General features: G+C 35.8%; 1 protein-coding gene across 1 annotated transcript in view; it reads right to left on the reverse strand.

Annotated features, from left to right (window-relative positions):
- The window catches only part of SEC63 (SEC63 homolog, protein translocation regulator), a 68734-nt gene that overhangs the window by 15111 nt on the left and 28505 nt on the right, over positions 1 to 25118 (reverse strand). Inside the window, exons 3-16 of the mRNA XM_014868356.3 lie at positions 22711 to 22825; positions 21183 to 21295; positions 15716 to 15777; positions 15068 to 15126; positions 13750 to 13800; positions 12655 to 12763; positions 9929 to 10023; positions 9696 to 9828; positions 8264 to 8356; positions 7108 to 7262; positions 5691 to 5838; positions 2792 to 2874; positions 508 to 567; positions 138 to 311 (exon numbers count right to left, since the gene is read on the reverse strand). Of these exons, the coding sequence (XP_014723842.1) occupies positions 138 to 311; positions 508 to 567; positions 2792 to 2874; positions 5691 to 5838; positions 7108 to 7262; positions 8264 to 8356; positions 9696 to 9828; positions 9929 to 10023; positions 12655 to 12763; positions 13750 to 13800; positions 15068 to 15126; positions 15716 to 15777; positions 21183 to 21295; positions 22711 to 22825 (1450 nt within the window). The remainder of the gene's footprint in view (positions 1 to 137; positions 312 to 507; positions 568 to 2791; positions 2875 to 5690; positions 5839 to 7107; positions 7263 to 8263; positions 8357 to 9695; positions 9829 to 9928; positions 10024 to 12654; positions 12764 to 13749; positions 13801 to 15067; positions 15127 to 15715; positions 15778 to 21182; positions 21296 to 22710; positions 22826 to 25118) is intronic.

Genomic DNA, 25118 nt, shown 5'->3' on the forward strand with positions numbered 1-25118 from the left:
AAGGTTTTATATCTTGATCTTGGTATCATAGGTACATATATATGGTCAAACTTCAGGCGCTGTACAAATAGGATTTGAACATTTTAGTGTACGTTTTACCTCAATAAAGATAATGATAATAACAATAATAAACTTACACTCCCAACAACTCCATTTGCTTGCTTTTGTTTTTGTTGCTTTGATTGTGATAAGGGCACAGGTGTAGGTTTTTTTTTTAAAGGTTTCTTTTTTTTTGATTTAGCAGTTTTCTTGGGTCCTTTACTCTTCTGTTGCCATCCTCCTTTTGTCCTGTTCTTGTTAGTATCACCCTGCTGTAAATCACAACACACATACACTTTCAGAAGTCAGAGCAATAGTTTCACTTGGGAGTCATAGTAAAATTGCTAAACTAAATGTTTTCATAAACTGAATTACTCTCCCACGGCAATATAAATCAATATCTATTAGAGAACTAAACAAAACATTTCTTTCACCAGGAAAGATAGCTAAGAAAACTCAAGTTTTTACCCCATCTTCTGCTGGCTGTTCCTCTGCAGCACAGATGGACTGCTCCTTTTCAAATACTTCCTAGAGACAGCAAGAAGAAAAATACAAAATCTATCAATCTATACTTATCTTTCAGATAAACAAAGCAATCTCCCAAAATATATCACCAGTAAGTTTTTTAACTGGTAACAATTGGGGTGGGGGGGAGGACGAGAGACTTTTAGCAATTACTAAATGATGAGTGTGTGCAAATTCAGCAATTACTAAATGATACTTCAGAAGTTACGTTATCCAATATCTCACATCTGTCTTGAACATACTTTGAAAAATACAGTCTACTTAAATTTACAAATGCAATGACAAGTAAACTCATTATAAAGTCAAAAATATTTCATAGTTTAAATTTTCACTTTTATTCTAAAAGTAATCAGATATGACTATTTTAATGTCATGAGAATCCGAATACATTGCATAATGTTTTATCAAACATTAAAACTTCACAAGAATATCAGTTTATTCATTATTGTCAGTGACATTGCTCACTGGATCTGTAACTAACAAGTGGAACACCAAAGAAAAGCCTAAAGACATATCCACCCACTACATAATCCATTAGAATCAGCACGGAAGCTATAAATTTAGGATTTAAATTCCAGTAAGAATTGATACTAGAAGATGACACCAAATGATAATGTGTTTAAGAAACTGCCTGGAATTATTAAAGCTAACAAGTAAAAACAATGACAAAGGCTCTAAACTGTTAGTCTAATTCAGGGGTCAGTAACTATGGCCCGTTGCCTGCTTTTTAAACAACGTTGCACTGGAACACAATCATGTCCACTTGTGAGTTCAGCAGTTACATACAGAGACTCTATGGACTGTAAACCCTAATATACTAACTGGACCTTTGTAGAAAAAGACTGCCAACTCCTAGTCTATCATCTGCTTCATTTCTTCATTTATTAGCTGGGTTGTAACACTTAATTACTCTGAGGTACAGTTCATACAAGAATTGGAAGATAAATACTTGATTCTTCCCCTTCCTCCAGGGTAGACCTGCTTTTCCTTCTACCGATTACCTCAGAAGTGTCTACAGCACAAGGCCAATTTTTTGCTCATTGCTCAAGCTGGGAATTCCCAAGAATGTGGGTAGTGTGAATTAGGATTCTAAACCCAATCCTGGCCACTGGCTTAGAGTTTCTTCTTCTCCCAGGAGGACCTCCGCATCCAGAGCCTGTGACACAAATGTTTCCTTACCACTTGCTACCATAAAACCAACATCTTTGATTTGATATATCCCACCACAAAACATGCTTTTCCTACCAGAGATTTTAGACATCGGGGTTAAATGCAGCATGTTTCCTGCAGATGCTTATAGATCCCAGAGTAGAATAGGCTAAAATCTACCACTAGTTGATAAACTGAGTTGAAATTCCATAGTTTATTAAAAACAATGAGTTACAACTATAGTAGCTGGGGATGGAGAGTTGACTTGGGAGGTAATATAAATATGTAATAGAGAATCAAAAGAACAAGATGCAGGAAACATATGCAATATGATCAAATGAAAAAGAATGAGAAAAATACCAGTACCTATGTATATACGTATAAGCACTGTAAAGGATGAGACAGTAAAATAGGAGCATGGAGAAAGATATGAAGGGATATACTTAAGACAGAATTCTGATCGTCTGGGGCTGAAAGGGGATTCCTGAGAGAGGTGAGTGAGAGAAGGGATCCGTGCAAAAACATCATTTAACGCTACAGGTATTCATGCATTAGCATAACTAAAGGGATGAACTTCAAAATTGATAATCTCAGAGTGGTAGGATTTTAGGTAATTTTAACTCCTTCCTATACTTTTCTGCATTGCCTGAATTTCTTCCCAGACAGCAAGAATTTTTCACATAATTAGAAAAAAGTTACTTTCATTGTAATTTTTTAAATTAAAAAAAGGAGGTAAATTCTCTAAAGAATTGACTAAAAAGGAGTAGGTGATGAAAGTCTCAACAATAGCCAATTATTAACCTCTGTATAGCACTTTACATTTTAAAAACTATACCCATATTATCTTATTATAATGTTTTACAGGGAATTAATAAATCATCACACGAAGAATTCATCTATTTTCCAAGTTTGTGTATGTGAAAACTTATGTGAAAAAGTAAAATTTCAAAACAGCTAACAGAACTTGCAAAATTAAATTTTGCTACAAGTTTTGACTTTGAGACTGTATGACTTAAAATGAGAAAATAAATATAAAAACCTTAACACATAACTCAACGCATAAAAAAAGCTTACTTACTGCCATTGTTTGCCTTGTCAATTTAACCAACACTGTAACTAGAGATCCTACTGTGATGTTGTTGCTGTCTTCATCATCCAATACTATAAAATGAAAGGAAAAAAAACAGACTAAAAAATAAAACTCGAGATCTATGACACCACAAACAGCAAAACTTAGCTTACCAAAATCAATCTGGTACTTCAGTCTTTCAAACATACTATATTTTAAACTTACCCAGTAAAAAATAATTTATTGACTGTCTACTCATATAAGGCTCTCCAGTAGATGCCTTCAACAATGTTCTCAATTAATACTTAAAATAGCTCTATAAAGCATTATTACTATTTCCACTTTAAAGAAGAAACTGAGGTTCAGAAATAAAGTAAAATGCCCGAGGTCACATAATGGCTATACTGGCAATGCCAGGTTTCAAACCTAGGTCTTTTAAGACAAAGTATAATGTGAGGACTACCATATCTTAGCTTTCTCTCACAGTGATATAAAAATAGGGTTCTGTCATTCTATTAAATTGTGCACACCTTATATTCACAAGACTTTACCTGTATGATCAATGCCTGTCAGAATAAAATAACTAAAACTAGTATTCTAAGCCACATTAAACAGATTTATTTTTTTAAGGCAAGAACTTGAAAATATTGATTATATTAAAAAGCACCTTAATACTTTTTGCAATTTTTCTTTTTTTTTTGGAGGAAGATTAGCCCTGAGCTAACATCTGCCGCCAATTCTCCTCTTTTTGCTGAGGAAGACTGAGCTAACATTCACGCCCATCTTCCTCTACTTTCTATGTGGGACGCCTGCCACAGCATGGTTTGACAAGCACCTGGGATCCGAACCAGCGAATCCCGGGCCACCAAAGCCGACCGTGCGAACTTAACCACTACACCACTGGGCCGGCCCCTTGCAATGTTTTTATAATTGCTTAATTTTTTAAGACCACATTTGTCACACATCTCCAAAAGTCTAATAATAAATATAATCTTAAATAAACATTAAAAATTAAATAAAATTAACTTATGAAATATATCTCCTATTCAAATGTAGATAGAATTCACTTTTTCCTACATATGTTATCTGTAAGAGTATTCTTCACTATGTACTTCTGCCTACAGGTTTTTCTAGTTTGCTATGTTCATTTTACACAGATTTACGCTACCACACTTTGTCCTGGCCTGCACTAACACACCACCAGTTGGAAAATTATGGCTTCCAGCAGCCTTTAACTCTTATCTCCTCCATCACTGGCTGTAAGGTCCAACAGCCGGGCATCAAGAGAGGGTACAATAGCCTTTCTTCAACCTGGAAGTCTCCATTATCTCAAATTAAACGTGGGCTACATATTCAGCAACACTGCAAAGTTCTATATGTGTGAGCAATGCACGTGAATTAACAGCTATAACAATGTCTACCTGCCGTTTGACTCCTTAAAGTGAAGAAAAAGCCTATCGGAGATTCTGCACAGCCTCTAACGTGGGGAAACAGACTCACCATCCCCAGTACTGGATCATGCAGATGCCCCTTCCCTGCTTCTAAATTCTTCTACTCTCCCTCCATTAACTACACTACTCATATTACACATTTCAATAACACTGTAAAAATTTAAAATAACAAATTGTCTATACGGGATGCTATGGAACAGAACACATCATAATTTTATTTCCCAGTGAGACTGAATACTCTTTACTTCTTCTAATAAGAAAATCTCTCTGACATTCATTTTTCTAAGCAGCATGTACTTTTTACAACTCTTGACTCTATCAAAGAGTATCTCTTGAGTCCCAAACTAGATTTTTATTTGAATAGTTTCTGGATTAAATCAGTATGGTCCTAAATGAAACTTTCAGATTGTTTTTAATGTTAGAAAACTCATGGACCCACAGGGAAATCCCAACTCCCCAACAAAGTAATCCCAGTTTTCACTACATGTATTCTACACTCCAGGCAAATTGAAACCAGATCGCAATTTACTTTCCTTTCTCAAACACCCTAGTCTTTGGGAGTCATTTATCTCTTCTCAGTTCCAGTTAGAATGCAAACTCAACACGGCAGGGGCTCTGTCTTACTCCCCAGTGCTTCCCTAGCACCCAGAAGAATTAGTGGCACTCAGTATTTGTTGAATGAATAAATGGCACAATGTCTGTGTCATTCACTTAACACACAGCCTACGTTTTCTTGTTTTTATTTCTATGTTTGTTTCTTACTTCCTCAATTAGACTACAAGCCCTTTAAAGAAGGAAAACACTCCTAATGCATCCTTATATTCTTGGTCCGACAAGAATATTCTCACAACAGTAACTGAGCAAATGTCCAACCTCAGAACAATACCACAAGGAAGGAATGGAACAGATAATCTCTAATTCTGCCACCATTCTAAGGTACTACTACTCAGCTATTAGAAAAATAATCTCTATTTTTTCATTCCAAGCAGACATTAAAGAGGTAAGTCAAGAAAAACCACATGAAATGTGGCATAGAACATGGTAATTCTCAAGGCTTAATTAACATAAATAAGTTGGGTTTTTAAAAAATTAATTGTAGAACTAAGCAGCTATTTCTTTCACACTAACAATAGATATATTTCAAATATCTTTCATTACATCTGGAAATCTGTTTCATTCCTTACAAAGTTAAGATATTCCTGAAAGCTGAACTACAGAGCAGTCCTCAAATTCAACCGCATCATAAGGATAATAAAAGTAGGACTCTACCAGTGTTCTCAAAAATTAAATATACACCATTTTACATCTTAACAAATCTGACAGATAAACTACAGTTCTGCAAAGTGTAATTACAAGTTACATTATTAAATGAAGTGTTTTGAGAACCTTGAGCCAAACAAATGAGAGCCAATGTATCAAAAGAGAAGCAATGCTCAAAAGGGAAACCTCCCACTTACCTTGTGACTTTATGTCCATAGTCACATATGGGAAACTCCCAAGGACAGCCATAACCTCTTCATATTTCTCATCTTCAAGAAAATGCAGTAGATTGTGACGATCTGATTCTTTTAAACTCACCAAATCGTGGATAGTCTTAATTTTGTACTGAATTTAAAAAGAGAAAGAAAATAAATCCCAAAGTCATGAATCTTTTCATAAAAATTATTAGCAAGTTTACTAAAACAAAATCAAATAAGTTTTAGAAAAATGTTAAGATTGTATTTATTTCAAAGCAGAAAATATAACTTTATTGCATTTCATGACCTTTTTCTCTAAGGAAATGTAAATTTAGGGTTTTTTCAATTACAAAGTTATTACAGTTATTTTCTAAAATCAGAAAAAATAAAGTTAGAGGAAAAAAACTGTAACATTCATATAGAATCTTGATCCAAACAAGAACTACTGCCATCTGATGTGTTCAGTTTGCTGATCCTTATTTTCAATTTTAATAACAACCTTTAAGAGGATAAATTTATCTCTAGGTATAGCTGCATCCTTAAGGTTTTACTATGCAATTTTTTCATTTTTGTTGTTTTTTAAATATAACTGCCGCTGCAGTAATATCGATCTTGGCTAAATGGATACTCCGGAGAGCGTTCTTTAATTTCCAGGTGTTTGGTGCGAGCTATTATTGTTTACTTTGACAGACACGGATTAGATCATGAGGCATGTGAAATGCCTGCTTCTGAATTCTTAAGTTTTTAATTATGACTTAAAATGTGATCAAATTTATAAGAGTAACCCAATTACTTGAAAGGACAGAGAACTGATGTAAATTTTTAATACACATTAATTCTACCTTAATATACTATCAAATCCAATGTCGACCTTCTGCCCACTTTGCCCATGTCTACAAAGTAATGTTGAAAATCTCCTACCAAAATTACTGTTTCATTCCGTTTTTTCTATTATTTCCTCAAGTTTTTCATTTATACATATTTTTGCTATATCTTAAGATTCAATATCATGTCTTTACTACAGATTATATTTTCATCTTTATTTGACCTACTTATTTTTTGAATGCTTAATTTTTTCTTTGTTCATACTCAACCAATAAGCCATGAATGAAATGACTGGAAAATATACAGTGCATTTTTACTGAGTACATTTATCGTTGGTAACATAATACAAGGAACAAAGTGCTAACTATTAAAATGCACCAAATCCCAAAGTAGTAAAACGGCTTAGAGCAGTCAAATATTATACCACAGCTACCTAACCCAGAAAATGTCAGCAGAGCCACCTGGGGGACAGTACAGAAGGTTTAAGTCATTCTAAGAAATTCATCGCACCCAATTCCAAAAACTTTTCATTCATGCTACCTTTAAATGACATGACAAACTGCTTCAACATGTTAAAATAGCTGAGAATCACCTTTTTATGGTTCGAGACCCTCCTAAGATTGTCCTCTTCAATGTGAGGGAGCTGCAGGAGGGGGGACTTGAACTGCTGCAGGCCTTGCACAGCCATCTGGGAAAGCTTCATGCAGTTTTCTAGGGATGCCAAAGTTGGAGCACGAAACTCCCTTTCTTAGAAAGAAGAGGAGCAAAAGGAGAAACAGGGCTGGACTTTTTATATGATCAAGAGTATACAATTCATCACAAAAACAAGAGTCACGTGAACATCCTTAACACCTCAATTTTTATTTTTTTTTGGTGAGGAGGATTGGCCCTGAGCTAACATCTGTTGCCAATCTTCTTCTTTTTGCTTGAGGAAGATAACTGTTGAGCTAATATCTGTGCCAATCCTCCTTTATTGTGTATGTGGGATGCTGCCAGGCACAGCTTGACTGAGCAGTGTGTAGGTCCACGACTGGATCCAAACCCATGAACCCTGGGCCGCCAAAGTGGAGTGTGAGAACTTAACCACTACACCACTGGGCCAGCCGCTCAAATTTTAAGATGATGGTGTTGATGTTCCTTTAAAAGTTACTGGACAAGATATAAAAAATATACAAACTTCATCAAATGCACATTATCCAATAACCACCATTGATTTAATAGGAAAATTCTTTGCATTACCTCCAAAACCAGTAAATTATCAGACATTATCAGTATCGAGACTGTACTGACACTATGCCAAGAACTGACATCATCCATAACAACAAACTACAATCACCAACTTCCTTCTTAAGACTTAAGTCTCCCTTTCCATTACTGACCACAAACTCCCTCGTTCTTTTTTCCCTTCATGCAAAAAACATGTCAGGTGAATTTTGAATCACCGTCATATCACTTAAAGAATTATTTCAAACTTGTTGTTTAAATACAGAATAACTTAACTCTAAAAACATTCAGAGGAAGGAAAAGGATATAGTAAATCTTTGTAAACAATAACAATAGATAAAAAAACTAAATTCAAAAATATAATGAGTTGTGATAAAGACTTTACCTAATGGAAAATATAGGAAAGAAATAAGAAAACCATGAACAAAATTGGGAAAGCTGATTCAATTTATAAAACTATAAAGTGTAAGCTGCATATGCTTGCAAGAAAAAGTACAACATAATTAATTATATTTCCTCCGCACCTTCACGGCTCCGGGCCATTATTATTAGTTGGCAGATCACATTAACCATTTCTTGAAGTAGAGAAGGGCATTTTTTTAGCATAAATTGCTGATCTGAAAAACAATAACAAACCTGAAACAAATCATTTTACTTTTATAGTTAAAACATCTTTATCATCTGTAGTCCAAAACTAATACTAAATTGAAGTTGTCCCACAAATATTTTGCACAAACTCAGAATTTTTACAGGTTGAACACAATAGTTTCTCCTCAGCAGCACTACGTCAAAAATCAGCCAGAAAACCCTAGCTCAGATTAGATGTTTCATAGGCAAATTTTTAACATCATGGTGTTGGGTTTTATAAGTTAACTTCCCACCTTTTTCTTTGGAAATAGTCAATCTTAAACTTCATCCCAATATTACTACAATTAAGAACTTTAAGAATTTTATTCTTGTGCACCTAAGTTTCTAAAGTATAATTATGGATAAGTCCACAGACTAAGAATACCTGTCAACTAAACACGGGGGGCGGCAAAGAGACTCTTTCATTTATATTTCATATAATAGTTAACCATTAAGATCATCCATTGGAGGTGGTACTCAACCTAAGAAAATATTTGTCCCCTGTTTCTTATATAATTGGCAAAAACGGAGATAATTTCATATCTGTACAGAACTCTGGGAACAGAATTACCAGCTAACTTACAACTCCAATAATAATGCCTAAATAGTGCTCTTTCATTCATTCCAACAGAAGCATCCTATCCTATCACCAACCACTAAGCATCAACTGGCCTTGTTTCCAGAGGAGTTTGATTGAATTATTGGCTTAAAAGACAGGGGACAAGGAAGTTTCATTAAGAAAGAACATTTATTCCCTAAGGATAATAACCTTCTTTTAATACTTCAGTTGAAATCATGCAAGTGAAGAAGAGATGATGCTCAAATTCCTAACATCCCTGGAAACACCGCTGTCCCAATCTATTGCTTTTCCTTTAAGTAGAACAGATGGCTTCAAGCACTTATAAAACTTAAGATAAAGACTAAATAGACACTTTACTGGTAACCACTGCCGGAGGGTGGTGGTGGTGGTGCAGGGGTTGACTGAAATATTTGTTGTGAAATCTATTTTTTCTCCCCACAAAGAGCTTACAAAAGCCCTTTTATAAAAAAGTCATTAGGAACTCCTGTACATCAGCAATTGACTAAACATTTCTCATAGAGTATTCCCTCACCTTGAAACATCAAATTTTAACATTTGCCAAAACACCTGACTCAGAACTTCAAAGTATTTGTGAAGTAATTATGTAGTATATAGATTTCTTTTCAAAAGGCCCTTGCGCAATATGATTGAGCAAAAACCAACAGCAACAGAAACACTGCATCATGAGCTCTAGTTAAATCCATTGTTTTTGCAGACTAAAACCCTGCAGATATTAGAATCACAAATACCTTCTTCAAGGGTCTCAGGAATTTTCATTCTGGCCAGATGAGACAGCAAAAGAACTCTGGCCTTCAGGCTATATGGGCAGGTAAGCGGAGGCTCATTCTTCTTTAAATTAATGCTGCCAATTTCTCTAATCAGCTAGAGTAAATAAAATACTTATTCAAAAAATATATACTTAAAAAGCATTTAACGTTAATACTTAAATACTTTATCAAGGAATTTGGGAGACAGGCCTAACCTGAGGTATTAGAATATTATCTGTCGGTTTGCTTGTGGCATCTTTATTATACTGAGGATCAAATTCAGAGGCTCCAGCCAAAACCATGATAAGACCTAGGAAAACAAAAAAAATATGAAGGTAAATAAATAAATGTGCTCTTCCTATTAATTTCCCCTCCTATAATCCCTCATTAATCCTAGACTGAGGCCGTTTTCCAGTCATGCACAATGCTAAAAATCATCTTAATCCCACTACTACAAGTATTAACTTCTCCCATAAAAAAATAAACATTTCTTTTTTAAATGTTGTGCAATATTACCTATCACAAGTGAATAGAAATATGCATCAAATTAAGGACCCCAAAGCAAGTGGATGCATTAAAATCACTTCAAATAGCATCTGTTTCTAGATCTAAGCATGTGTTCCATAGAAAACTTCAAGAGAGTATTAAGTATTCCATGCGATGTTAGTAAATGGTAATGTGAAAAAAGGGGAGGGGGTCTGTGGTTAAATAAGGCTGAGAAATAATGAGTTAAAAAGAGTTTTAAGTTTCTTCACTTCTGACTTTTCAGAGCCTTCAGTAAACTAAAATACTCTGTAATTTAGAGAAGTTTTAATTATGGAACCCTGGATGGTTTTATGAGAGTAGTGTTCCTTGAAGTACACATGATTTGCAGCCACCTATATTAGCATTATTCTCGTTAGCCTATACAAGCTCTTTAATGACTGGCATGATAGTCATCAATCACACCTTACAGCAGAAAATACACGCCATGTACCACAAAGAGCAGGACAGTACAGAGGTTAAGTGCACAGATCCTGGAGTTTCCAATTCCTAGCTAAAGGGCCTAGGACAATATTTTTCACCTCTCTATAGGCCTTCGTTTCTTCATATGTGGGTGACACACAGTAAGCACAGTAATATGTTAGAGCTACTACCAATACTACCCTCAAACATTTTCATGAAAACAACTGTTCCTAGACAGTTATGTAAATGGTGGCAATGCTAAAGTAATCAAAGATATATAACCAAACCCACCAGGAACATAATGCTTTTCTGATGGAATTAATTGTGTGAGGCTAAGTATCACCCTCGGAAATGAAACAGAAATCAAGATCACTGATGTAAAAAAAAGCACATTAAAACAGATTATAAACATGAAACATTTTCATAAGGGAGTAAGTTTCTATATTAATATTTTAATCTAGCACAAGGAAGAGTGACATGTGTGCATAAGGGAAAGTAACATCCATTCATTCCACAGCAATAAAGGAGCTGCTCATTCCTCAGAAATGTAAGATCTGTTCACACAGTCATATGATCCTGAGGAGTCTCTTTCTCATTACTAAGATAGTTAGTAAAACTGGAAAATCCAAAACACAGAAAACTTCATTCAGGTTTTGGAACAAAAATGCAGTCTCCAGTTAAGCACAATTTAAAATTTAAGCCTCTTTTTTTTTTCTTAAGAAGAGGAAAGAGGATGTTTACGATTTTTGCAGAGCAGTGATTCTGAAAGGCAACTCTATATATTCCAGAGATAAAAGTTACAATGTTAACTTTATAGGATCAAAGAAACTATTTAGGGAGCCAGCCCTGTGGCATGGTGGTTAAGTTCAGCAGGCTCCACTTCGGCAGCCCAGGTTCAGATCCCAGGCGCAGAGTCATGCTGTGGTGGCGACCCATATACAAAGTAGAGGAAGACTGGCACAGATGTTAGCTCACGGCTAATCTTCTTCAAGTAAAAAAAAAAGAAGAAGAAGAAGACTGGCAACAGATGTTAGCTCAGGGCAAATCTTCCTTAGCAAAAAAAAAAAAAAAAAAAGGAGAAGAAGAAGAAAGAAAGAAGAAGTATTTAGGATGGTACTTTTTTTTTTTAATAAGAAATTCTGGGGGCTGGCCCCGTGGCTCAGTGGTTAAGTTCATGCGCTCTGCTTCAGCAGCCCAAGGTTTCACCAGTTTGGATCCTGGGCGCGGACATGGCACCACTCATCAGGCCATGTGAGGGGGTGTCCCAGATGCCACAGCCAGAAGGACCCACAACTAAAATATACAACTAGGTACTGGGGGGATTCGGGGACAAAAAGAAAAAGAGAGAGAGAGAAAGATTGGCAATAGTTGTTAGCTCAGGTGCCAATCTTTTAAAAAAAAAGTCTACAAAGCATTTCAAACAGAAATTCTGAAATAAGACTGCAGGAATGAAATATTCTAGCAGTTTTCCTTCAACATACCCAAGACCTCTACTTATTTTACTACGATTGATAGAGCATAATGTACTGGTTTAGGACTCGGGAATCAGATTGCCTGGGTTGCATCCTGGATTTATACTTATCATGTATCCTTGGGCTCAGTGTCCTCATCTACAAAATGTGCTTAACAACAGCCTTACTTATGGAGGTATAGCAAAGGTTAAATGAGTTAATACATGCATAGTCCCAGCAATGCTGGCACACACAAATACTCAAAACATGTTAGCTAGTAGTATTATAAAATTAGTCCACATGAAGCTTTACCATAAAATTTCTAAAACGAACAATAATATACACACACACACCCCTGAGTAAATGGGAATAATAGGAATACATATCAAGAAATGTGATAAAGGGCGTTAGCATTTTCTTCCAGCTTTAGTGATATGAACTGAGTATCTATATGTAAAATGGAATTTCTGCAATTGAATATATATCAACTCCACATAAGTGACTCAGTAAATAATCTAATATCACAATTACTTAAATTTACTTACGTTTCATATCCATATTTCGGGTTTTATAAACAAAATATGTATAAATCTGTGTTGTGCGTATTAGAATCTGGTCTCCGCTATAGCGTATTGAGCGATACCACCAAGAACCCTAAAACACAAATAAAATTAAAGAAGAAATAAAGCATCAAATTTTCCGAACGTTCATAAACCAATAAAAATACTTGAGCTTTAGAACAAATGCCTTTGTTACATATTTCAAATGATTTATATAGCAAAAATTTATACTGCTTGACCTCTAATCACCAACCTAGCTCACTACATACATATGCTTAAAACATTTAAGTTTCTGCTAGAAATTGTTTGATGACAAAATAGGAATGAAACAATCAATTGCTATAAGCAACAAGCTAGTTCCTGACAGATATCATGTCTTCAACAAATATTTGATAAGTATAAGAGCAATTTTATAGCTGATACACTACTTTCACTCACATTACTCCATACAATCGGATCCTCACAACAATACTATGAAGAAGGCAAGACAAGCTAACGATTAGCCTCAGTGTGGGACTCAGAGGAACTATAAAATCAGAAAGACCACCACCAGTTACAAGAGCAATAACAGTAAAATCATAAACTTCATGGAATCTCCCTATTAGGGTCCTACGCAGCTGTTTTTAAAAATGAGGTTGCTCTCTATGCTGTACCCCTAATTTATGAAGCAAAAATGTCACAGAACAATACATACAGCAAGATCACATTTTTTAAAAGTGTGCATGTATACTTAATGCATAGAAAAATATTTGAAAGGGAAAAGACCAAATTGAGCAGTGATTATCTCTGACACAGAAATGGAGTTGAGGGAGGTAGTGAAGGAAGATTTTCATTCTAAACTCTAAACCCATCCGTATTATCTCAGTTGTGCGTAAATTTTGGATTGGAGGGAGATATATTTTAACATACATAAGTGATGTCACCTTTAGAAGACAAAGTATAGTTGAAGCTAAGACTCTTAAAATTCAAGGATCAATGGATTATATTCTAATACAAATTACAATCTTATAAGGAGACTCTCCAAAGCATGCCACCAATTCTCTTTCCAAAAAAATATTAATGAAAAGAGCTAGAACTTACCACAACAACTGGAAGGATAACCATGAACGCCAATCCATATACAAGTAAAACCTAGAATTGAAAAGACGAAAAAAAAGTGGTGGCCTTCGTCAGGTAAACTATAACTTCTATGAAGACTTATTTTGAGGCTTACATGTGGGAGGCACTATTAAAAGCACTTCTCATGTATTATTTTGTTTAATCCTTATTTTTAAACTGTGTGAAAAAGGTACCATTATTATTTTCCTTTTGCAGATAGGGAACCTGCAGCATATATGGGTTACATGGCTTGCTAGATCACACAGCTAGTAGGTAGCAGAGCTAGGACTGGAATCCAGCCATTCTAGCTCTAGAGCGTATGCTCTTATCCACTATAATAAATTACCTTTTAATTTGCTCTATAGATAACACTAGCAAAACAGCTTTATACGTATTTCCCTTCCAGTCAGGTACTTATATATCCACACCTTGGCAAGCAGTTGGTGCCTTGGAAATGACTGATAGAACCCTGGGTTTCTTTGCCTAAAGATCAAGGAGGAACTTCATAATGTTCTGTCTGCAAGTAATTTCTGTCTATTGGTCTCAGATTTTTCCCCTACTGCTTGATCCCAAATCTGGTAGCTAACTATCTTTTTCTTCTCTAGTATTGCCAGAGTAACCCTAAGTATTATAAACAACCTTCTATACAGCAACTATATACCTTTGAAGACAATGCATGTTAATCTGCCATAAAATAACATCAAATAGCCATTTCAAAACAAATTAGACTATATGGATATTTTTATTGCTTCAAAGATAGCTCCTAAATAATTATTTTCAAGAAAGTTGAAGAGGGAAGATCTACTCCTGAATAATAGGTTAAGGTAATTCCTGATGCTTTTAGAGTTGCAGCATCTATCAGTGATTAAAGTCTGATACCCTACTGCCTCTTGAAGAACCATATGGAATATATATATCATTAATTTAGCATACATTAATCTAGGCTGGGTAAATGTGAAAATTAGGATAATTTAAATTCTGAGCACTACTTAGGATAAATGTAAATACTATAAAAAAAATAGTAGTTCCTCAAACCAAGGCTAGGACCCGATCTGAAACTGTCTCCAAAAGAAAAGAAATTACCACAATTCTAAGGTTTTAAAATTAGATTTAGAACACACTGCCCCAAACCAGCAATCTAATAATGGGAACCAAGTCCTTTCTCCATTATGTAGAAACGGTCTTCACAATACAGAGCTAAATTAAAAACAGTATCCCAGTACTTTCTTTGTAAAAGCTCTCTTTATATTACCAAGATATGTCAAATATATTATAATCCATCTCCTTTAAATGCACTCACCAAAATTGAATTTTTCTGGTCAACTATCCAGGCTGGCAGGGCAATTCCAAAGCTTGTGGCTAAAATAGAAAGAATATTTCTGAAGAGTCTCCACTTGCAATTTTATTTATTTATATCCCAAAATTCCATCTCCAACTCCCCAAAAAAAGCTTTAAGAAAGATTCTCTTATTATATCCATCCTCATTACACAAAAGTTAATGGATACGGGTTATATCTGAAACTTTAAATTTTTCCAGAGGGGAAAAATAAAACCTCTAAGTACATGAATTCCTTCTTCCTAGAAAATCTAAATTCTTTCATATGTCCCCAGTTTATGTAAACGCTATGAAAAGACAAGAAAATGTTTAAAGTCAATAAAGAAAAACAGATTTTTTTTCCACCCAATTTTTGGAAAATAGGATAACAGGAAATAATGAATGACCGTGACTACTCTTCTCATTAAATCAATCTAAGTTCTACCTTTCAAACTAGTCTCTAGAAAGAAAAATAAAGTAAAAATTAAAGGGAACTCACATATCTGTTTAACTTCTGTGGTTATAATTTTCCTATTCATAAACTAAGAAAATTAAAATATTCTTTTCAACCTAGTTAACATTTTCATAATATATATCATATCGTCAGTATTTTTTACTCATCATTTACCACACCTTGAGGCCCATCTGGATTTCCAAACTCTTCCCAATTTTTCCGAGATTCTTCATCAGTTAAACTAGCATCAAAAGAACAAAGTTGCACAATTAGAAAGCCATATCTAACAATAAGAACTTGTATATATAAACTCCACTAACCAGCCAACTCACTTCTTAAAGAGATTAATTTCAGAGACTCAAGAAGAGTAAGGAACTCTACATTAACACAAAATGCTAACTATTGAGACTTGATACAAATTCCTGGTTCTCAAGTTTAGCTAGTTCAAGCCAGATGAAACTTTAAACACTACTACATCTTCTGAAAAGTCAGGGATCACAGGTGACTTTTCTTTCTTATATGCGCATATATTTTCTAAAATTTCTTCAATGAGCATGTTTATACTTTAATAATGATATATACTTATTTTTAAATATAAACAATATATAACTAATAATCACTCCTTCAAAACTGGCACATTACCACATTCTCAAAGAAAAAAGTGAACATCTGTAAAACTCCATTGCCATGGAAAAGGTCATTTGCATTGTGCTAAGATCCCAATTTTCTCCTAAGCCAACTGCCAGCAGGACTATGGAAATATCTGCTAAAGCAACAGCTTCCTAACCAGGCAATAAGAAAGTGACAGAGAGACTTTTTAAACACCTAAATATAAATATAACCCCTGAACTGGGCAATGGCTCAAGAAAAAGAGAGAGAGTGATTTTATTCCAGATCCCACTATAGCTGTTAAAAAAACATTAAAAGAAAATTTTAATTCCTTCAAAAACTTTACAATGTTGTTAAGGAGACAAGGCAGACACACAAAAGAATGACCAATAATATAATAACAAAGGCATTCTTGCAGACCAATTGGCAAAAGATTCTGTTTATGTCCAAATCCAATTTTAGCCATATTTCTATTTCCCAGAACAGATGCACTTAAAATACAATGTAGTTCGTATTTAACAAAGCTCCATGTTGAGAGAGAGAATACAGAAGTACCTTTACAAAACAGCAAATCTTCTCAATGATTTGAAAATATTTTAAAATTTAGATTTGGTCATTTATGAAAACCAGTACCTTGATGTCTTTAGTCCTTATTTAACTGTAACTCCACTTACACTATTTGACCTAAGGCAACAGTAAAATACAGAAACCAATGAAAAGCATTATTAAAGAGGCTGCAAGTTCAGAACAAGTGGGGCCAAGATTCTTTTCTGCCAACGGAAGGATGTTTCTCAAAAAAGTTTTGTCCCAGTTTCCCTGGACAATTGGTCTACTCCACCCAGAGCTTTAGCTATAGTTTCCTCTCAATAGTTAAGTCTTCTAATCAGATTCCTTCCCCCAAAATAATGATCTCTGCCCTCTTCTGCCTTTCTGATAAACTGCTCTGTTTGCTATACAACATCTTCAGATTTTGCAAAATAAAGTAAGGCTCACATCACAGAAGCACTCGATTTTTCAACCTGCAAACACACACCTGATTACAAGTCTATTAACTCATTAATTAAACCACTTGTACAACTGCTGTGTGACAGGCACCATGCTGGATACTCAAATTAAAGGAATCATCGCCTTTTTAAAAGGTCAGTGAAAAAGCAACTATTTTTTGCTACTCAGTGCTTCAGTCTAACACCATTACTAAGACTTAAAGTACTTAAAGAATTATGTGATTTTAGTATAATTCATCTGTAACAAGCTTAAACAAAACCAGTGATGCTAACATAATTTTTAAAAATTCAATGAGTATAAAGTGCCCTAAACGTGGTTATATCCCTTAACTTTGGAGGTGGGAGGTTGTGTCACAGATCTAAAGAAATCTATGCCCCTTTTGCCATGGAAAAAAATGCACATTTATAAATAAACAAATTCTGTATATAATTTCAGGGACCCCAGAGTATAAATCCTGACCTAGAGAATGCTTTCACTAAATTATCTATGAGTGCCCCTAAGCTGGCTATGTAGAACTAATTTACATGTCATGTGTAGGAACACATAAAAACACACGTGTGTGTTTGTTTTTTAAGGCTGGCACCTGAGCTAACATCTCTTGCCAATCTTTTTTTTCTCTTCTCCCCAAAGCGCCCCCCCAGTACATAGTTGTATATTCTCATTGTGGCATATGGGACGCCACCTCAGCATGGCCTGGTGAGCAGTGCCATGTCCGCGCCCAGGATCCAAAGCAGTGAAACCCTGGGCCACCAAATCGGAGGCGTGCAAACTTAACCACTCGGCCACAGGGCCAGCCCCAAAACACACGTTTTAAAAAATTAAAATAGCTTTAAGGTAATATCTATGCTGCCCATTTATTAGAAAGTAGCTTAAAGAGAGGTTTTACATCCAAAAGCCAAATCCCAACTATATCCAGAAGAATGAACCAGAGTATTCAACAGCTGGTCTAACTTCTCAAAAATAACCATACCTCGGGGCTGGCCCCGTGGCTGAGTGCTTAAGTTCGCGTGCTCCACTGCAAGCGGCCCAGTGTTTCGTTGGTTCGAATCCTGGGCGCGGACATGGCACTGCTCATCAAACCACGCTGAGGCAGCATCCCACATGCCACAACTAGAAGGACCCACAACGAAGAATATACAACTATGTACCGGGTGGCTTTGGGGAGAAAAAGGAAAAAAATGAAATCTTTAAAAAAAAAAAAAAAAAAAACCATACCTCCCCTTTAGGTTAGAACCTGCTATGAAGAAATAGGAATGACCTAGCTAGTTTGTTATAATGGGCAAATAAGGGAGAGGAAATATCCTGAATAACCAAAGAAAATTCTAAAAAATTTTGAGGATCAAAACCTGTAACGGCACTCCAAAAGCTACTTGAGTTATACTTAGGCTGCTGGAGTTACACGTAAGACGGGAGCTTTAATTCAATCACTTAGAACTTATATTTAGTAAACTGCACACCTTGATCTAACGTAGGTATACCTGTACAAGGTACAAGATCTCAAAGTTCTGGGTCCCAAAATGATTTTACTTCTGCATTTGTCTGATAAAATCATCAACTACTTAAGATGTTTCACAGACAAAATTTCTGTATCTTGATCGTGTAACTGAGTTAAAACCAAAGGCCATATATTATTATTCTGTACTTTTTGAAATAGTTACAATACATCATAGTCAGATTTTCAGTAACCTGAGAACAAAATCATGAACTTGGAAATGTTACAATACCTGAAGACTCGGGGGGGGGGGGGGGGGCGGGGGGAACCTGCACCAAAAGCACTTAGACAAAAACTACTACTTAAATAATTTTGGCTATCTGACTTCCTCTGGAAATCCTCAGTTCTTAAATTACCTGAAGACAGCAACTAAGGCACTGCAATACTTGTGCAACGAGAATAAATGCTCGAAGGAGATACACAGTAAAAAGAGGGAAGGAGACACCAACTGAAAGATAGCAATTTGGACGACATCTGCCATGCAGAAGAGAAAATGTAGTACAGGCTTCAGAAGCTCCTGAACACACTGCTTTATCACAGAATCATAGTCACACAGATAACCAGCAATCCGTGGAAAGGGGGGAGAGGAGACAGTCAATATACTTTTATTAAGCACAAAAATGAGTAAGACAATATTTCCCAAACTTCTGTCATTCACGTGCCACTTTCACAGTTTGCTATTATATCTGAGTATCTTATTATTTACTTCTATTTTTAAAATTAGCTCACAAAATTATACATCACCGAGTCCTTAAAGCACTAGATATCTTATCTATATCTATTCTTAATTCAACATAAGGGCTGTGGGGGGGCGGGCCAGCCTGGTGGCGCAGCAGTTAAGTTCCCACGTTATGTTTCAGCGGCCCGGGGTTCACTGGTTTGGATCCCAGGTGTGAACATGGCACCACTTGGCAAGCCATGCTGTGGTAGGCGTCCACATATAAAGTAGAGGAAGATGGGCACAGATGTTAGCTCTGGGCCAGTTTTCCTCAGCAAAAAACAGGAGGATTGGCAGCAGATATTAGCTCAGGGCTGATCTTCCTCAAAAAAAAAAAAAAAAAAGAGCTGTGTGGAGATATACCTATCATGAGTCCTGAAGATCCCAGCTTTCTTTTATCTCCTGTAAGAATAACGACTTTTAATTGTACACACCCTATCCCGTTTCCCAAAGATTAAACTGGTCTTTAAACAGTTTAAAAATGAGACAAGCTACATTGCCAAAACAAGAGAAAAAGATCCAGCCTAATAAAAAGCCTACAAAGGAAAACAAGGTGTAAGCATATCCTCTTCTAATCAGGATGCTTAGAAAATAGCTTGATTAACATATCACTTACTACTTAATTTAACCACTTCACATTACAAAAGCATTACTCTAAGTTACTTAAAAGTAAGGTTTAGTTAAATTACCACTTTAGGGTTGCTAGGTAGCTCCCGTAAAAGACACTCAACATATGAGGTGAGCATTTAACAAAAGTGTATGACAACTATTTTGTTTACTATTTTATTCAAATAGAAAACTGTCTATACTGATGAGGATTTTTAGGCTGCTTAATTTTAAAATGGCTTATGATGAGAATTTTTAGGCTGGTTAGTTTTAAAACTACAGATGAGATTCAGGCTCCAAGGAGTGGAATTTGTTTGCCCCTTTGTTGGGAAACATTTACATTTCTAAGGGAAACCTCTATCTGTGAAGATGCCTCCCTCTCTGTGCCAGGAAGAAGGGGGGATGGTCTTATCTCTAGAAGCTCTTAATCAATGCCAGAGGCAAGAACTTAAATTGGTTACTGTCTGGCAACCTCATGTAACTGACCCTCCCCCCCCCCCCCCCCACGAATCCTCCTTTGTCTTTAGCCGAGGATAAAATTCAAGCGGTGACTTCTGCCATTTACTCAATCCGGTTTGATTCTTATCTAAAAGTTGTGGGACCGCCAAACGGCCAGACCATACGGGCACTGATACCATTTTAACTTTTTTACATATTCTTTGTCTTGTAAAGAGATAACTCACATACCTATGCCTTAAATTTAGCCCTAACCCTCAACTCAGGGCAGCAGCAGGAGCTCTGACTGCCCGTGGGTCCTGTCCCCACGCACCAGCTCTGCCTGCCCATGGGTCCTGTCCCCATGCCAGCGGGGGCAGCAGCAGCGGCGGCTCTGCCTGCCCATGGGCTCTGTCCCCATGCCAGCAGGGGCAGCAGAAGCGGCAGCAGCAGGAGCTCTGACTGCCCGTGGGTCCTGTCCCCACACACCAGCTCTGCTTGCCCATGGGTCCTGTCCCCATGCCAGCGGGGACAGCAGCAGCGGCTCTGCCTGCCCATGGGCTCTGTCCCCATGCCAGCGGGGGCAGCAGAAGCGGCGGCAGCAGAAGCTCTGACTGCCCATGGGTCCTGTCCCCATGCTATTCTATACTATTCTCTAAATAAAAGAGCACTACTGCCAGATCTTAAGAGTCTAAAGAAATCTTTCTTTCGACTCCTCGGCTCACCGACCCCGCCTCATATACCACTCTTAAAAATGTGTAATGGGTCCTATGATACTTACGCTGCATAAGCTTTTGCTATTCTCATGAACATAACTTCATCACCTCCTTTATCTGGATGATATTTAAGTGACAGCAAACGATACTGTTTCTTAATTTCTGCTACTGTTGCCCCCTAAAAGGAAAAGCTTTGTTTCAGTAAAAATAAGCACAATGCCGTAAAAGCATAATCATATTGTGAACCTAAACTATGAACTAGTCAATATTTCCAGAAGGCGAAAATGAAGTTTTCTTCCTCTATGTTTGTCCTATATATTTCCTATGTGTTTGAAATCTCCATAAATTTCACCCCATATATTCTTAAAATAAAAATATACTTATTTTGTCCAATGTATTTATTTTATTGAGTACCTACTATGTGCCATGCAGTACCCTAGGCACCAATGATATGAGAGTGAAACTATATAATGCTGTATTTAAGTAAAATACAAAAGTAGTGATATTTAAATATCAAACAATGATCACAGTAAATTAAGTTTGGCTGGCAAACCTTCAAATCAAAGGTTAATTTCCTAAGAAATAATCTGAAGAATATCTGGTTTCATTTGCTTGTGAATATTTTAAGTAAACACTTAATAAGTTTACCGTAGTTATTTCCCAAGTAGACTCAATTTCTATTAATAAATTTTTCATATTGATTTTTTATGGCATTAAATTGCCCCCAAACCTTTGAATCTTAGAAAATCTCTCTTGATGATCATGATCACCACAATAAGAAAAATCAGAGGATATGCAAACTTTTCTTCTACAAAGCACAAAACTAGAACTCCTCACCCTGTATTAAATGAATCTCTGGATCAAGTCATCTACTGAGCAGAGACAAGAGGTAAAGGAAAACAGTTTGGGGAAAAAAATGGAAAGAGTACTTAGATTCAGGTTGGCTACTAAGAACTTATGGGACCAGAGATAAGACACAAATTTTCTAGGACTCATTTTCTCCATCAGAAAAAAAGACTAGATGATCTCTAGCATTCATTTCAGTTCCAACTTTCCACTGTTATACCTAAAAGACAAATTTTCTATTGGGACTCATCAATCAAGTTCAATCAATAGATCATCTTCTAAGGGGCATACCCAAGGTTAACCTGAATTTCTATGACAATGACATCAGTTCTTTATAAGACATAAAAACTTAACATAGAGCCTTAGTGTCAACTAACACAGGGTCATAAGATTTTTATCGTCCAACTAACAAATGAACCTCGTCCAACTAACAAATGAACCTCGTGGTTTTAACTTTGCATTAAACTACTCTTATACATGCCTTTTAAAAATATACTAACTTTTCATCTCATCTTCAAATATTCTTATATTTTAGCAATTACAAACCAATAATAGGATGGAAATCAACATCTGTAGCTTAAAAAACATACGTGCATTAAATAATGGATTAGATGTTATTTTAGTAAAAAGTTTAATTGACCAAAGTCTGATTTCTTTAGGCATGGCCCAGTTTTTTTTAGCATGTGGATCTATAGTATTTTCAAGGGATCATTAAACTAATGTGCATTAAATAAAAAGACTACTTACAGGATCCAAATTTAATACTTCATAAGGATTGTATTCTTGATATTCTCGGTCTGTTTTGGAAACTTTGTATACAAGGAATAAGAACAATGCCCATCCTGCAAGCAGAACTATCTTCCTGTTTAGGAAAAACATAAGAGAAGTATAAATAAATACATCTATGTGGTTTTCCTTAAGATTCTAAAGACATTATGGCAAGATCAAGGCATAAAATAACCTAAAGTGGTCCCATTATCACCAGGCTACTGACAAACTCTATAAGCACTGGGTTGTAAACTCCTGTTAGCAAGGACAGTGTCATTTTCACCTTTGAATTCTCTAGAATCCAGTGCAATGCCCTGCATGCAATATTCTTTCAGTTACTAATCACAGAATTTTAAGTACAGAAGTTAATTCGATTTACTAACTGATTGGACCCACTACATTAAATCAAAATATATTAATACTAAGTATTCAGTAAATCATTTAATGTGAAAAAGAATTGCTCTTGACCTTGCAATTACACTTTTAGTAGGATAAACTCTGAAAAATAATGAGTCAACCGTGCAAAGATGAATAAATACGCCTTGTTTATAATAGTCAAACCTGGGAGACAACCTAAATGTCCATTTACAGGAAACTAGTAAAATAAACCATTTTACAGGAGACTTAATAAATAAACCAAGAAACAGCCACACAATGAAACACTTTTTAGCCAATATAGATACAGAAAAATGTGCGTAATAGGTTAAAAAGATACAAAAGAACATATAGTTTGGAAAAAAACTAATTTCTTCTCTCCACTATGTCCTGTTTACTAAAAATATTCAAAACATCGACGTTACCAGTATTGGAGAGCTAAAGAAAAAAAGAACTCTCATACACTACATTCTGAAGGCCTATCTGGCAATAAGGTACCAAAAGCCCTAAAGTACAGACCCTTTTAATTATCAATCTACTCCACTTCCAGAAATTTAGAAGGAAATAAACTAGAATTAAGTATATATAAAGTGTAAAAGGGTGGTTACAGATATAAATAATAGCAGAAAACACACACACCCCCCAACGTCCATCAATAGACTACTGGACAAATACCAGTACATCCATACAGTGAAATACTATTCAGCCACCAAAAATATTATTTGCTGTGGAAGGTTATCTGCCTTGTATTGTTAAATTAAAAAAGAAAAACAGCTTTCAAAGTTGTGTGTATAATATAATCCTATTTTTTGTAAATAAAAGTTTATTATAGATAAAAATATAGAAGGTAACATCTTAATAGTGGCTATCTGTAAAATGATGAAATTGTGTAATTTTTATTTTTTAAGACCCTCTGTATCACAATTTGTTACACTGAGCAGGAACTGTTAAACAAAGACATTTAAAATGAATCATAGGAGGCCTAATCAAACAATATTCAACTGACCTGTTTCAAAGACAGAAAGAAAACATTTCATGTGTTTAAGTTTGCTTGGTAGAAACCTAAATTAAACATGTTTATTTGGAATGAGCCTCTAGGATCCAGTTCCAACCCACCTGCTTACCTTTAATCATTCCTGATTTTTCCAACAAAATAAATCCCTATCTCCCAAAGTTCCCTAAGCTTTGCCCATCATCATGCTTTTGCTCTCTTGGATCTTTCTACCTAGAATTCCCATTCCCCATCTCTGCCTATCCAAACTCTATTCATCCTTCAAGATTCACCTCAAATTATCCACCATGCAAGAAGCAATACTTAACTCTTGTCAAGATGATCAATGGGGAGACTGGTTATAGTCACAAAGAAGGACAAACCATGACTTTCCTCCTCTGACTCCTTGAACACGTAGATAGGATCTTATTCAGTTTTGACTAACCCCAGAGTAGCTTAAACACAGCTGGCACTCAGATGCAAATTTCTTTCCATCTGGACAAAATAATGCTCTAAACCTTATTAAGAGCAGAATACTGCAAGCTGCTTTCCATACTATCTACATGCCCAAGGACAAAGAGGGAGCCCTACCTGGAACACTCCCACTTTACCTGGCTATTTAGGGAGAGGTAAAGAATATAAGCTCTGTAACAAAACTACCTGAGGTCAAATCCCAGCTTCACCACCTATTAACTGAGAGATCTTGGCAAGCTGCTTGGCTTTTTACAATTCAGCTTCCAACTTTTAGGGTGGGTTTGAGAATTAAACAAGATTAGGTATGTAAAGCACCTAACAAGGTGCCTCACAGATAGTAAATATTCAATTCACATTAGCTACTGGCTGTTATTAGTAACTCTGACCCAAATCTCAGCTCAGGGAAGCCTTCTCTGTCTCCGGGCAGAGTTAAGAGCCCTTCCTCAGCTCTTTCATGGCACCTCCCTTACTAAACCTTATTCTCATGACTTGTTTACTCACCAATATCCCTCAAGACTAAGTTGCTGAACTACGTCTATTTGTTAAT

The sequence above is a fragment of the Equus asinus genome, chromosome 24, assembly GCF_041296235.1.
Source record: "Equus asinus isolate D_3611 breed Donkey chromosome 24, EquAss-T2T_v2, whole genome shotgun sequence".
Classification (NCBI taxonomy): domain Eukaryota; kingdom Metazoa; phylum Chordata; class Mammalia; order Perissodactyla; family Equidae; genus Equus; species Equus asinus.